The 15,571-nt window shown below is 41.5% G+C and overlaps 1 protein-coding gene across 5 annotated transcripts in view; it reads left to right on the top strand.

Moving 5' to 3' along the window:
• Positions 1-15,571, top strand: part of B3GALNT2 (beta-1,3-N-acetylgalactosaminyltransferase 2) — a 141,456-nt gene that overhangs the window by 74,375 nt on the left and 51,510 nt on the right. For 4 of the 5 annotated variants that reach the window (XM_029593851.1, XM_029593850.1, XM_029593848.1 and 1 more), the window contains exons 5-6: positions 3,230-3,325; positions 13,045-13,155. In XM_029593851.1, the coding sequence (XP_029449711.1) occupies positions 3,230-3,325; positions 13,045-13,155 (207 nt within the window). The remainder of the gene's footprint in view (positions 1-3,229; positions 3,326-13,044; positions 13,156-15,571) is intronic. The other variant, XM_029593849.1, reaches the window with a different exon arrangement.

Raw genomic sequence — 15,571 nt, 5'->3', positions numbered from 1 at the left:
GGCAAGTGAATGCAAAGGGGTAGATTTTATAAACGTAAGTACGCCGGATTTTATAAGATACGCGCGTAGCCGCACATATCTTATAAAATCCGGGGTCGGCACACACAAGAGGGTGCAGATTTGTGCACCTTGCGCGCGCTGCCCGTTACTGCCGAGACCTTCCCCTACCTAACCCACCCCCCCAGCCCTATCTACACCCCTCCTATCTTTATCGTGAAAGTTACGCCTGCTGATTGGCCGCCGCCGTGCGATTCCCCGGCCCGGGAGCGATTTTGGAGGCCCCTGCTACGCCCCTCTAGCAAAGCCCCGGGACTTACGCGCATCCCGGGGCTTGTGCGCACCGCCGAGCCTATGCAAAATAGGCTCGGCGCGCGCAGGGGGGTTTTGAAAGGGTTACGCGCATAACTTATGCGCGTAACCCTTTTAAAATCTACCCAAAAGTGATATACGTAGGGAAGAATAATCCTAACTATAAGAATACAAAACTGGTGGAGTAACCTAGTGATTAGAGCAGCAGGCTGCAAACTAGAGAAGCCAGGGTTCAAATCCCACTGACAATCCTTGTGACCTTGATAAGTCACTTCACTTTGTACAAATTTTAGGGGCTCATTCACTAAGCCATGGTATTTTTCTCGGAGAATAAATGGCCCTGCTGCTTTGTAAATCCTATGGTATTTTTCCTGGTGGTAAAATACTGCAAAAGTAAATGGTCCTCAGGAATGAGCAGTGGCGGCCCCTCCCCCTTTTGCCATCCCTGGAGGCAGCTGTATGAAAAATAAAAAGTTAAAATTATTTTGTGAGTCCTGTTCTGGCTCCACCCCTGATCGTTCCCCTTCAAAAAAAACAAAAAACCAAAAAAACCAAAGGTGCGGGCACTGAGGGCAGATCCCCCCCCCCCCCCGACTTACTATTCAAGCCCCAGTTGTCTACTGTGGGCCTGGTGGTGGCCATCTTTCAAGATAGGGGCTGCCGGTGCTATCATGTGACAGAGGCAAAGGCTGGGTGCAGCCGGCCAGAGCCATTGTGAGTTGTCCGGTTAAATGCTTCTGAGAATGGACCTCTTAGAAATTATTTGGAAAGGCCTGGAGAGTATTAATTGATGGCACTGCCATCATTTTTTGAAACTCCGGCAGCAGGGTACCAGCACTTCCCAAGAGTTTCCCACATTGTCCGCAGTGCAGGGATGGGATGGGTGGCCACTGCCCACACATCATATGCTGTGGGAGCTGGTGGAGATGATCCCATCAGCTGCAGAAGAAGGAAGCTGCTGCCTGCCTTGACCCTATGAGAGAGGGTAGGATAGAAAGAGAAGGAGATGGATGAGGAAAGAGGTCTAGGCCAGCACGGGAGAGGAGACAGTTGGCAGAGAGTCTGCATAATCCCTACCCCCCTTCCCCCATCCGCTGCCTTTTTATTAGAAAATCACCACCGTGTGGAACAGGTAGATAGGGAACATTATTTACCCATTCAAATGGTACTAAGGGACTGTCCATGAAAATTAACAGCAGATCTGAAACAAATCTGAGAGAATATATTTTCACTCAATGCACAATCAAGGTGTGGAATGTTTTGCTGGAAAATGTAATTGAAACATCTAGCATGGCGGGGTTTAAACTAGGTTTGGACAAGTTTTTGAAGGACTTGGGGGGAGGCTTATTCCTGGGAATGAGAAACAGCAAATGGATCTACTCTTTGGGATTTGCTGGGTACGTGTGACCTGGACTGGCCACTTTTGGAGACAGGATGCCGCTAGGCTCTGTGGACCTTTTGGTCTGGCACAGCTTGGCATTTCTTATATTCTTATGTACATGGAACTGCTACCTCCCTTTTTCATACCTTCAGATAGATTAATCCTTTTTACATACATATAGTGCTTTTCCTCTCCCTCTTTTGCCTATCCTGTACTTCCTGAACAAATTATAGACTGGTATGGCCATTTCCCAGTCATGGGACTCATTGAACCACATCTCTGCGACAGTAAAACTGTCATAGTAACATCAGAAATGACTGCAGGCCAAAGGAGCATCCAGTCTGCCCAGCAAATTGCTTCTGGTAGTAACTTACCTCTTTTGGGCTGCTGGCTTGCTGTGCGGCATCTCAGTGCCATGCTCTCTAGCTTCATGCTTGGACTTACCGCATAATGTCCTAAAGTAGGTTGTACCTGTGCTTAATTTGTAGTCATGCTTAGCACAACCTTTAGCACGAGTTGAGTCGACCCATCTTCGTACATCAACAGCAAAATGTGACTTTTTTTCTCCCTGTGGCTTAATGCTCACACTGGATTATTTTTTCTGCCGTTCTTTAGTCGTCAGTATTTTGCAAACTTGTATTGTGAGCATTTCAAGAAGTGGTTTTTGTTTTTTCTGCAAGACTTATTGTATATAAGGGAAAGGTGGATTCAGGCAGATGACTCTGTCCAGAGATTTCGATTTCTGAAGTTTATGGGATAGGAACAAAAAAAAAAAAGTTAAATTCTGGAAAATCATCAGTTACCTTTCAAATAAGCATGAAGAGTATATGCTTTGAAAAGTACTTAATGGGGGGCTAATGTGACTCTGGGACATTGAAGTGTTCTGTGCTGTTTACGTCAAGGAGGCTGACAGCCCGAGCTTCATGCTCTTGGCAGCGCAGCCCAGAATTGAAACACACGGATGAGATTCTGCGTTGTGATATGACCGACACACTTGTTCTCAAGATGTGCATTAACTAAGTACATCTGATTCAGGGCAAAAATAAAGAGGTGAATTTTCAAAGGAGTTGCACGTGTGATACTATGATAGCAATTTTCAAAAGCCTATTTATCTGCGTAAAGTGCACTTACACATGTAAAATCTACGGACAATTAAACAGCATGTATTGTACCAATTTTACAAAGCCCACACTTACAAAGGTAAAATGCATTTACAAGTGTAAAACCCAGTCTTAAGCATGTAAATGCTTTTGAAAATCAGCCCCACAGTATAGCGGGATTTCAGTGCCCACACTGAGGAGGATGAGAGGTGTCCTCCTTCCTCCCCATACCACCACTGATAAAAGTATTTAGCTAGGCGAAAATGTGAGTAATTGCTGTAAATTTTGATCCTTCCCTTATAGACAGGCTGGCTGAAACAATTACAGGGTAACATAACTTTTCTCTTTTGCTACTGTACCTATCCCATTGGTGAGCCATTTCCGTTCATTTTGTTTTGTCTATCTTTTTTTTTCTTTTTGTTGTATCTTGTGTGGACAGGAAGCTCTCTTCAGCGCTCGTTTTAGTCCGACTAGCTCCGGAGTTCAGGTGAACAGGCTGTGGTACAAACCCGTGGAACAGTTTGTTTTGCCAGAGGTATGTACACCTTTACACTGAGATGATCGTGGTTGGAGTGTAGTGCGCGGGTTACAGCATACTAATGTTCGCTGATGTTACTATCATACGATATGCACTAAGCACCGTCATGGGGAGAGGGACAGTCACATGAACAGCTTCCTGCACTCAGAACGGCGGGAGTCCTTCCACCAGTAAGTGATTCTCCTGACCAGTGCAGCATGGAATTTTTTTACTTACGTAATGAAGCCATGTAAATACAGGCTTAGTTCTGGGGGTCGCAGATAGGTTTGGACATTCTAATTCAGCTGTCAGTCGCAGGACTTTGAATCAACTTCATATATAGTTAACCGAATAGGCTAGATGCAAAAATAGTGGTTAGTAGTGTTACCTGTACTATAACTGCCTCTCCTTTTGATTTTGTTTCTTCTTCAGTATCCAACTGTCGGGCCGAGCACACCATTTGCCCCCGTTTGGCCGCACGTTTTCTACGCGCTATTTTTACCCCTTATACAGTATTCGGTAATAGCGTATGGAAAATGCGTGGCCAACCCCCCCCTCCCCCCGAAACTAATAGCGCCCGCAGCATGCAAATGCATGTTGATGGGCCTATTAGTTATTCCCGCGCGATTCAGAAAGTAAAATGTGCAGCGAAGCCACACATTTTACTTTCAGAAATTAACGCCTGCCCAAAGGCAGAAGTTTATTTTGGCCGGCACCGGGAAAGTGTACAGAAAAGCAGAAAAAACTGCTTTTCTGTATACCCTCCGACTTAATATCATAGCGATATTTATTAAGTCGGAGGCCCCAAAAATAAAAAAAATTTAAAAATCTGCCCGTGGCCTGCAGGTTGGAAGACGGATGCTCAATTATGCTGGCGTCCGTTTTCCGAACCCGTGGCTGTCAGCGGGCTCGAGAATCGACGCCGGTAAAATTAAGCGTCGGCTGTCAAATCCACTGACAGCCGCCACTTCTGTGAATAAAGAGGCACTAGGGACGCACTAGTGTCCCCAGCGCCTCCTTTTTACTGTGGGCCCTAATTTGCATAGCTTGGCTTAGTGAATCGAACGCCCAGGAGAGTGGCCTGGGTGCGCGTCGAGAGAGCGGGCACTCGCCGGCTCTCCCGTGCGGTTTACTTTATCGGCCCATGTATTAGCCAGTTCCCAGCCCACCATTTTCTCTCTCCTACATGTGCGTCTTTTCTTTCACTCTAGGAAGTTGAGATGCTCCTCATGGGAAGTCAATTGAGTTATTGTCCCTAAAACTTTAATAAATATTCTTTTGTGATATTGTAAGAAAGGAGAGCAGATACTTTTTTTTTTTTAAAGAAATAATTTGAGAGCGGAGTTGAGTGACAGAGATGGCCAACTTTGTGCTCTGCTGAGAGCCGTTGAGCATGTGACATGGTTCTGTTCAATCCCAGCTGAGCCTCATATTTCAAGGAAAAATAGTTAAAACCACATTCTGACGGATGGCCTGAGAGCAAAAATTTAGGATAGATCAAAAGCATAACAAAGATTACTTAGCATCACATTAACACTGCATGTGGAACAATTTGGTTACCCCTGGACCCCACCTCCCACAAATTGGTAACACATAGAAAACTGGTATAAGGTAACTTCATCCAACTATAAGCCAAAGTGGAGCAAAGTAATAATGATGTGTAGAGACCCTCCCCCCCCCCCCCCCCTCGGCGCACACACATGACGCAGCTATTTTCCACCATGCATGCACCGGTGCACTCATGGTGGAAAATCTGTGGAGCAATCCGTGCACGTATGTGCGGATGGCGCACGCGGTGGGGGGGGGGGGCGGGGGAAGGGGGGATTTTTGCAATTTCTACGCATTCAGGCCTTCCCAAGTTCCCTCCCAGTCCGCTCCTACCCCCGTTCCCAAACTCCCTCCCTCTTCCCCTCTCCACCCCCTAAACCCTACCTTTTTTCTTATTTTTCCTTTGTTTGACAACTTACTTCAGCTCCTGAGCGAGTCTTCGGGGACAGCCATCAGTAGCGCTGCCCCAGCCCATCCCCTGTAGGATTGCTAAGAGTGTGCGATTATGCACTGTGTATAATGACTTTTGGATGTTGTAAGGCAGGAGATAAAAAACCAAATGCTTTGGACATCAAAGCAGTCTTTCACTGCCCTGCCATTCACTGTAGGAAAAGGTCAGCACACACCCTTATGTCACCATTTTCTGCTTTCTATTCAGAGTTCCCTCTTTCCAGGATATTTCAGTGAAACTTTAATATCTTGCTCTTTTTTTCTCCCCCATGGCTCTTCTAAGAGCTCTCAGATACTGGCATTTGTTACTGTTTCAAGCTCATCTGCTGCACTAGCCCATTCTATAATGTTCATGCAACTCCTTTAAAGCTTGTCTGCACTGTTCAAAAATTTCATTAAACAGGATTTATGGGGTAATCAGGCCAGCTAAAATTAGCAAGAGAAACATTTGTGAAGACAGCACAAATAAAAGGATGGCAAAGTCTGCTGCAGTCACTTTTCCTTTAATGTCTTGTGTTATCACGTTCTTATATCTAAAGCCCTTACTCAGTCACATCCTCCACAGATCTATTCACATGCACTTCGTTTTATTTTTCAGCAGGAATGAAGGGTTGGCCATCAAGATGCAAGTGAGCCACCCTCTGCCACTGATTTTATTGAAATATTTTGTGGGATATTGCGGCGTGTGATTATTTAACAATATGCTCTCTCGGTTGCAGGAAGACTCATTTTGAAGCTAAATTGCATAAAAGGTTTTTCCTGGAGGAGACTTCCTGGAGCCACTTGTAAACTGCTTGTTTACTAACCTGCTGGTTCTGTACTTTTGTTTTTGGCACCTCTGCTGTGATCTCAAGTGATGGGAAACCTTCCTTACATGATATTGATGCTTGGAGGTTAATAGTTGTATGTCTATATGGAAAGAACCCAATAAATTACTATAATCTGATTTCACATTATAAAACTTCATACCCTAAGATCCACTGTAGATACCTGATTCATGCTTGGTGTCTAATTTATTCTGATCAATTTCCTATAGCTAATAATGCAAGGTTAATATCATTAGATATCACGTAAATATAGCAGGTGCCATAGAGAGATTATTCTAACACCTAATATGTTTGGTAAAACCCAGAGGCTGTTCTAAATTAATTTTGTTCAGTTATAACCAGCAAAATCTTAGCAACAACAATAGATAACAGTAAAAATATTACATTATAAAGAGCAGACCAAGGAAAACGCCTCTTAACTCCCTAGAGTTAGAAATGGGACATCCGCGGTGCCAATCCGTGCCATGATCTCTTCCCTAGGCAGCAGTCATTTCTCCTGCTCTGTTCATATTTCCTCCGAGATTTTTCTGAGGTGTGCCTTGATATGCCAGTTGTTGTTAGTGAAAGAAGTAACACGTGCAACGGAAATATGCTGAAAGGATCTTGAAAACCATATTAAAATTACTTAATTATAGATAATCTACTCCTTCGTTTGTATAGACATTTTACTTTTGTTCGATTTATCGCTCACTCTTTCAATGTTAGCTCAAGGCAGGGAACACAAAAAGTTCAATTTTGGTTCTGGGACCTTGGTTATGCGTGCGGTAACTAATTTGGTTTCCTATGTTCAAGAACAAAATGTTTTAAAACTGTTCATCATGAAAAGTCACTAGAAATTATGCTACATTTTTTTCAGTGTGCCAAATTTATTTGGTGTTTTAGGTCCAGTTGTTTTCTCCTCTTCTTTTGAGCTTTTAGCTTAATCAGATAGGGGTTGGGAATCAGTGCTGTGAGCCTTCATTTGCAACTATCTACAGTTTTTTTCCCCATATTTTATATTTCTTCCCAATTCACCCAGCCCAGTCATCACAGTGACAATCATCAGCTGGGTGCCATGCGCCGAGGTTCCTTGCTTGTTTTGATTTAAGCAAAAATTATCTTTATCACTTTATTAACTGTGAAATTGTGCCTGAAATGGGCAAACATATTATATGTGAAATGCATTATTCATGCCCTTCTTTGGATACTTAGTCGCAGTGTTTAATCTAAACTCAAACCTCTTATTTGCATTTTGATGCCTGCAGGGTTATGCACAATTATTTCCATATGCAAAAACATTGAAAACATTTTTCATTTTGTTTCCTTCCAAGCAAATTTGAAATTTGTCACAAAATCTGTAAAAATTGTACATTTTTATAGAAGATATCATTAAAATAATATGCTTTAGTGATGTAGATTAGACATGAGCCACAAAATCACAATTAAAAACCTTGTCCATATTTGTGGCATTTGTCCATTGGTGGGAGTCATCGGATTGCATTGGTGACTGTGATAAGTACCAAAGCAATAGAGAATTGAGTCACAAGGATAGGGTTGTTATTTTACCTTGCTTTACTGAATTCTTATTATCATGATTACTATCTGACATATCCCTACTGGCACGGATGAGATTTGTTATTGTTGGTTATGGTCTTCTAATGTAGATGTCTAATTTTATATTCTTTATCTCCATGCTCTGTAAAGAAAATAAAACTTTGTGAATACAAAATTAAATGGCATTAGGCAGATGAGTAATGGTGTTTTTATAGCCAGTATAGGCCATTATATAAAGAAAGCAAAAATACTTATCTGTAATAAGTGTACTATGATGACAGCATAGCAATCAGTCACAGAAGTGGATTATGTGATCCATTGCCTGGTCCAAGTACAGCAGTTTCTAGAAAAACCTGGAACATCTTTTGCAGGCATGGATGGCATTCTCTGTGCACCTGTGCTCTTGCAGCTCCTCCATTTTATGCTAGCCAAGCTCACAGGATAGAGCCCTAATGATTTCTTGGAAATAAGGCACCAGATGTAAAGCCCTAGTTCCAAGTGGTTTGAGGGGACTGGAGAAAGTGAGAGAATAAAGAGAACCGCTCCCAACACTAATTACAGGTGAGTGATTCTGCTTTCTCTGATCAGAAGCAGATAAACAGTTACACTGATAGGACTTTCTATAAGGGTTGTCTCCAGGTGAAAAAGGGAAAATGGAATATCTACACTAGTGGTTGAGAAATGTTTTTTGTGGGAGAGTAATTTTCTTTAAAAAAAAAAAAAAAAAAAATCAAAATATCATGTGGGGGCTTTCATCATCTGGCTTAGAACCACATTAATGCCTCATGAGAAAGGGGAAGACTTTAGTGAAGGCTTAACTACACATTCACCTGAGAACTAAGGGCTGTAGAGAAACTGTGTTCCCTAATACAAAATGGAAGGAAGTGCCAGTTGCACTGAGGTTAATCTTGATCATTTTAAAATCAGACTCAGATGTAGAATGTATTTGAGGAGTTTTTATACGGGGCAGGAGAAGGGATATAGGGACCTATCCTCACACCAGATAGCAAACCTCTACCATTTGAAACCATAAAAGCTCCTGGTGGATTCCCTTCCTAATAGTCATACAGATTTGAGACACTTTGTTAGGGAAATCAAGGATTCAGATTACATCCATTCAACATCCAGACTTTGAGGGGATGTTGGGGTGGACACTCCCCACCCTCTTGCTTGCAGTAAAACAGCTTGGACTTCAAAAGGGTAGAGACTTCCAACTTAAGCAGGTCCTGGTTAAATGAGGGCTTCAGTGCCTGTTTGGGCAGCCAAGCCAAATTGAAAGGACTTTTAATGGCTGCAATCTGTACCTGTCCTTGATAATTCAGTTGTCTGAAGCTACAAAGCACAACACTTTGCAAAATACGTTAAGCCTCCCCACTACAGAGAGGTCTTTCCAGCACTTGGACTAGAAAGCTGGCTATCTCCTGTGGACACAGTGAAATCGAGACTCTGATTCTGACTGGGAGGCTTAGCTATATGAGTTAGCTTGTTTCTTCACGTTAGCTTGGTTGTGGTCTGATATGAGTGAGACCGTGAAGTACTTTGAGAGGATGCGTCTTATGGAGCTCACTCTGACATCTCTAGGGTGATGGAAAATGTTTGAATTATGGAATGGTGGGCCTTGATGAAATTCACTACTACTTTGACCATCTCCAAAAATATTATCTCCTGAGTATTGCACATCAGTGAACTTTTCTTGCCCATCTTCTTTGAATTCTGACTCTGTGGGTGTCATTAGCTATCACAGAGACCTTTGATGCCATTCAAAGCTTGATAGGGCGAGTAGACTAGAAACTTCTCATAATCCTTCCCTTTATCTAAAAGAGTGTGAAACTTATTGAAGAAGAAATGGGGAAGTGTTTTGGCTTCTCTGAGAGAGTGCAGATATTTGGCTCTGAAGATATGGCAGCCTTTTACATGGGACTGAAACATAACATTCTGAAAATGATGCCTCACAATAATGGTACCCTCTGAGTGCACCAAGGTGTGTTTCTTGAAGTCTTGGCCCTTTTGAGGGTGGATTCAACAGCCAGACTAGAGTATTGCAAATGGATCTTGTTGACTCTGTCTGAACACTGTATTGCATATCTGTTGCCTTGTTTACAGTAATCAATGAGTGTGGTGTTTCCCACAAAGTCTGTGCCTTCTACAGAAGAGGATAGATATGCATTGTCATTAACTCCTTGGGTGCATCCATGTATTTAAAGAGACCAAGCAAAGAGGCCCTTGATTTTCCTGATACCAGCAACTCAAAAAGGAGGGCCTTTAACATATTGGGCCCAATATTCAAAAATGTTTATTTAAATTAACCAGATAAGACTTATCTGGGTAACTTAAATGAGAGATTCAGCAGCACTGCTATGCTGTTAAATATCTGTGAATAAATCTCTACTTAGCCGGATACAGTAAATCCCCCCTAAATTAGACAGTTGAATGGCATGTCTCACATATCTGATTAATTTAACCAGTTAAGGTCGAATATTGGCATTTTTCCGGATAAGTTAACCAGATAAGTAGTGCCGCCCTGATCTGCGCATTCCACACCCATTGACTGTCCAATTATCTTGTAGGGATAAGCCCTGAATATTCACTAATTGTTCATGCAACCAAGATGTATTCTCTGATATCAGCAAAATGGACACCTGGCCTGTATTTCTCTGCAGCTAGTTGCAGAGATGATAGTTTTTTGATCAGGCAGCATATGTGCCTGGCTTATCTGATCTACAAGGACAGACTATTTCAGGGTCTCTTGTAATAAAGAATTTATTTTCTGCACACACAGAGAAAACCTAAAAACAATGGCAGGCTTGTGTGCGTGTGGAAAAATAGTCAACCTTGGGCCCCAGGTTTAGGCCCTAGTAACAAGCCAGCCAATCTGCAACGAATGAGCCCCTGTGTAATGTCACATTTGGCCTGAAACTGAACCACCAGAGTGGACAAAAAAGTTGCCCGAAGTGGGGACAAAAAAAACAATCACTCCTTTACTCATTAGATTCACTTTAATATGCATCAGCTTACTGAATAATGCCATATCTAAAGCCCTTAAAAACAGCAGGGAAGAACAACCCTGATCAGAGTGCAAAGCAGCCTTCCCTGCATCAGAGCTATCTGATCCTGTTGCAGCGCTGGAAGAGCATTACAAAGAGCTGAAGCCTCCCTTCCCTGCTACATGCTTAGCCTAGGGCTCAACTTGCTCTGTCCTTCTTACAGAAAGGAGCGCATTCCCTTCTGATTAAGCAAACTGCCAAGAGACAAGCAGAGTGTGAGACTCAGCAGCAGAGATTCCCCAAGATGGACCCAAGAACAGCAATATTCTGCAGCAAGTTCAGGTCTGCTTTGGATGCTTTTCTAATAAAACTGGATCTACTGAATTCCTGTCTTCCACTTCCATTGTGGTGAGGACAGTGCAGAAGGTTTTCAAATTCCAGGTATTTTATCCTCATTGCTCCAGCTTGGCCAGGGCAAGTGTGATTTCTCTTAATTCATCAGATTGTTTTTCCACAAGTCCCTTTGGGATTTGATTTGGCTGTAAAGCAGGGTCATCTATGCTATTTGAGCCTTCCTTAACTTGACAACATGGCTGTTGAGCACGCGATAGTCTTCTCATTGTCACTATCTAAGGAGATTGAGGACATTGCAGGTTTGGCTAGGAAGCAGTCTACCAGAAGAGCTTATAGTTTTAAATGGAAACATTTTTCATCTTGATGTCAGGCATGAACATGTTTACCTGTGCTCCAAGAGATCTGCTTCAGTACTTGCTCTCCCTCTCGTTGGGCCTTAGAATGTCATCTGTAAAGTGCATCTCAGCATCATTACTACTTACTATCCTCAGGTGGATGGAAAGCCAGTCTCCAACCATCCTCTGGAATCAAAGTTCATGGAGGACTTTAGTTGCGAAGTCACCATTGCCGTGGTATCTCAATGTCGTTTTGGCACAACTGATGAAGTCTCTCTATGAACTGTTGGAGTCTGCTTCCTTAAAGTTTCTTACATGGAAAGTGGTATTTCTATTTGCCATCCCTTTGAGTAGAAGAGTCAGTGAGTTACAAGCATTGATTTCTTTCTTTCTGAACCTACAGTTTTTCCACAATAGTGTGGTGCTTTGCATTCAACCTAAGTTTCTGCCTTAAGTGGTTTCTTTTTCATTTGAATCAAGCCATTGTTTTGTCTATGTTCTTTCCAAGACCTCATGCACATAAAAGGAGAAAGCCTTCCATTTACTGGACTGTTAAAAGGGCTTTATTTAGCCTGTTATCTGAAGAGAGCTCAACCACATTGTCAGGCTTCTCAACTTTTCCTCTTCTATGATCCTAATAGACTTGGCGTAGCTGTTGACAAATGCACATTTTCAACTTGCTATCAGGCTGCATTGCATATTGTTATGCTTTGGCTGGCCTTCCGATCTCAGACTCTGTCAAAACTTATCAAGTAAGAGCCGTGGCTTACCTAAGAGCTGTCTCAATCTGCAAGGCTGCAACTTGGTTGTCATTTCACACTTTCAGGTCCCACTACTGTCTAGACAGTCTGAACAGAAGCAACAGTAACTCTGGGCAAGCAGTTTTTACACAGCCTGTTCACCCAGTAGTTCACTCTCCATAGAGGTCCCAGTTGCTTAATCAGTGAGTACTCTGCTATGCAGTCCTTAGCTTGGGACTCCTCACACGTTATGGCTAATTCAGCTTGCTTGTTGACAGAGGAAGCAAATTTGCTTTCTATAAACAGGATACTTTGTAGACAGCAGTGTGAATTATCCATACGTTAATACCTGCCTGCCTCCCTGGATCTAAGCTCTGCAATTGACTGAGGGGCTCACCAGACAGCATGTGTGTGGGAACTCCTTTCATGCTCAGTAGTAAAATTTTACAGAGCTAGGAAGATTGGTCCGTTCGGTACCATTGGATGATGCCACCCACGTGAAATGGCTAATCTTGAAACCTTCCCTTACTTTATTTTCATGAGTCTATAACGTTCCTCAGTAGTTATATTCACCTTGTCCTAATCCAGATTTGTTGAGTGGTAGCTTTTCAGTGCAATCGGTTTCATTCGGCAGCAGGCCGACCTTACAGCTCTGTATGAGTAGAATGAGGCATTCCTGCCCTCTTATTTGTTTTGTGTTCATATATTGTGTAAGCAATAAGTAAACCTTCCTTGCCAGAGTTACAGTATTACTTATAATTTGTATTTATTATGTCTTCCTGTGCACTGTTTCTTTTAAGTTGCAAACATATTTTCTGTTTTGTTATTAAACCAGCCTTGCTTAGGTCTTCCTTTAACCAAAAAAGGAGATCAATGTCATTTCATTTGGTGTAGGCTGCTGAATGTACTGGGCTAAATAGATAATCTTAGCTTCTGACTATGAAACTTTTCCTTTATTTCTTGCAGGGTTTTGAAGGCACAATTGTTTGGGAAAGTCATGACCCAAGTGGCCTAATTTCTAGAAACATTCGCAAAGTGATATTGAATGATGGAGGAGGTGTACTTAGGCTTACTACGGTACGTCAACTCAAAAATTCTCTTTCCACATCCCAGTAATAAAGAAGAATGCAGTGTTCAATGGCTGTGAAGTATATACTAAGGCATTTATATTTGTGTTTTGAATTTTAGCATGCCAGCTAGAATGTTTTTTTGCATTTTGCCTTTGTACTCAATTCCTGGCTGTTGTATTTCAAATGCAGTATAACTTGCATTAGATAACATTGAGTGTTTTAAAAGAGAAAATACAATAATTTCACAAGTACAAAAAGTGTCCTTAAATATTGTGTTATGCCTGATTGGCAGCAAATATTTTAAGACCATCTTGCTATAGAGAGAAGTTATGGCTCATGAGAGGCAAACCAGTTAGTCCAAGTAAAAATAATCAACCCTAGTGTCGTCATTAGGAGAGTGGCATTAAAATATTTCCAAGAATGTAAGGCTTTCAGAAGTGATAAAACCAGTTTAAGCTTGATTCTGACCACATTTTCTATCTGTGATATGTGCAAATAAACCTCTTTATATAATGTGAGCCATTTGTGTACAATGCACTGGGTGCAATTGTAGGGAGATATCTCATGTTTACCACTGAATCAAATATGAATCATAATAGCCAAAAAAACTGACAGACCCCAGGCACTGTCACAGCAAAAGACATTACCCAGGTGAACTTTAAAACTGCATTGTTTCAGTGGAAAATGAAGAACTTTTGCCCTGATACACTGAGGAATACCTTATCAGATCTGCCTGTTTGTAATTGTGTCTCCAAACAAAAAAAGCAGACAGACACAACAGCTTAAGCCCATGGATGAGCCAAAGCAAGAAAAGGTCAGAAAGAGACTACATGTAAGCATGTATATCTATATCTATCTCTATAGATTAAATATCTGTATAAAATCTATGTATATATCTATGTCTGTAGTATATAGATATATAGAATACATGCTTACATTCCAGATCTGGAATTTTATTCAGGAGTAGAAACCACAAATACCGTATATACTTGTGTATAAGTCGAGAAATTTATGCCAGAAAATAGGCCCAAAAAAGCCGGGTTGACTTATATATGCTTGTTATCCGTTTTTCTGCATATACTATAACCTTCCTGAGGTATGCGTGTATGTACGTGCTAACCGCCAAAACAACATGGAGTTAGCCGGATAAGTAAGTGGCTAACTCTGATTATTAGCAGTTAGCTGTTTGACTTATGCAGCTAACGCTGGTTGTGCCATTGACCTTAGCATGCCACATGACATTTTTAATATGGACATGGCTTTTCTTGAATTCTTATCTTCCTGACAGATGGCTCATTTTAAACTTTGACTTATACACAGGTCAATGCATTTCAATTGACTTTGGACTCAAAATTGCCTATTGACTTACACATGAGATAGACATACACGAGTATATATGGCAGGTTGTTTTGTGCATTCCATGATAGGCATGAACCCCACTCTTATGTTGGATACTAAATGTCTAAAGTAGTAGTGTTCAGAGTTAGGTATTTAATAGGATGAATGACAATCTAGGCTTGGCTTTGTTGGGAAAACAAGCAGGAAATTGAAGACTAGAATAGAACATTAGAGAGAGATCCCTTAATAGAAAGAGTGGTGGATGTATAGGGCAGACTCACAAATAGAAGTGGAGGAGACAAAACCAGTTTCTGAATTCATGGGGATAAGTACAAAGAATTAGTGGGGAAACCATGGTAAAGCCAAAACGAAAGTAGATTCTGCAGTATTGCAACAGGAAGGGGAAATGGGCAGACCATATTTTGATATCATTGGTACCAAATAACATCTTTACTTAATCATTTGAATGCTTAAAACCAAACCATAGTCATGATCTGATTTTGAGGACTATAAATTGTCCCCAAGAACATGAGAAATAGAAATGTGTAACATCAGTTACTTCATTGAGAGGCATTTTTTTTTTATTATAAACTACACACAGCATGACTAAGGGTCTAAATAATTTTGACACCTTACTTTGATACTAAATAATAGTTTATTGATTAGTCTGATAGTATGTGGTGGTGATTTGGGACTGCTTATAAATCACAAGAGTCTGTGAAGATGGATCCAGCAATATGAATGTCTGGCGATCTCAGGCAAGAGCTGTTCATCCCTGGCTGTCGCACAGAAAGCTGTGACTGAGGATTAGATAAGATGCTGATGTGCATAAAGAGCTGTACTAGGTAGGGTCTGGAGAGATCAACTGGGGCATTCATTTGTCATTTATTTGTCTGGTCTATTAAGTATAAAAGCAGATAAATGAGGCCTGCATTGCAAATATAAATTCAGATTCAAAAGACTATTACAAAAATATAAAAGTCATAGTAGGGTGTTGGGGAGAGAGAACTCTAGCAGTTAAACATGGATTTAAAATGAGCATGAAGTGTGCGTGCTGAAACACTGTTTGGTTTAGGTTAGGGAAG

The sequence above is a fragment of the Rhinatrema bivittatum genome, chromosome 3, assembly GCF_901001135.1.
Source record: "Rhinatrema bivittatum chromosome 3, aRhiBiv1.1, whole genome shotgun sequence".
In the NCBI taxonomy this organism is placed as follows: Eukaryota; Metazoa; Chordata; class Amphibia; order Gymnophiona; family Rhinatrematidae; genus Rhinatrema; species Rhinatrema bivittatum.
This window is presented reverse-complemented; position numbering and strand designations above follow the sequence as displayed.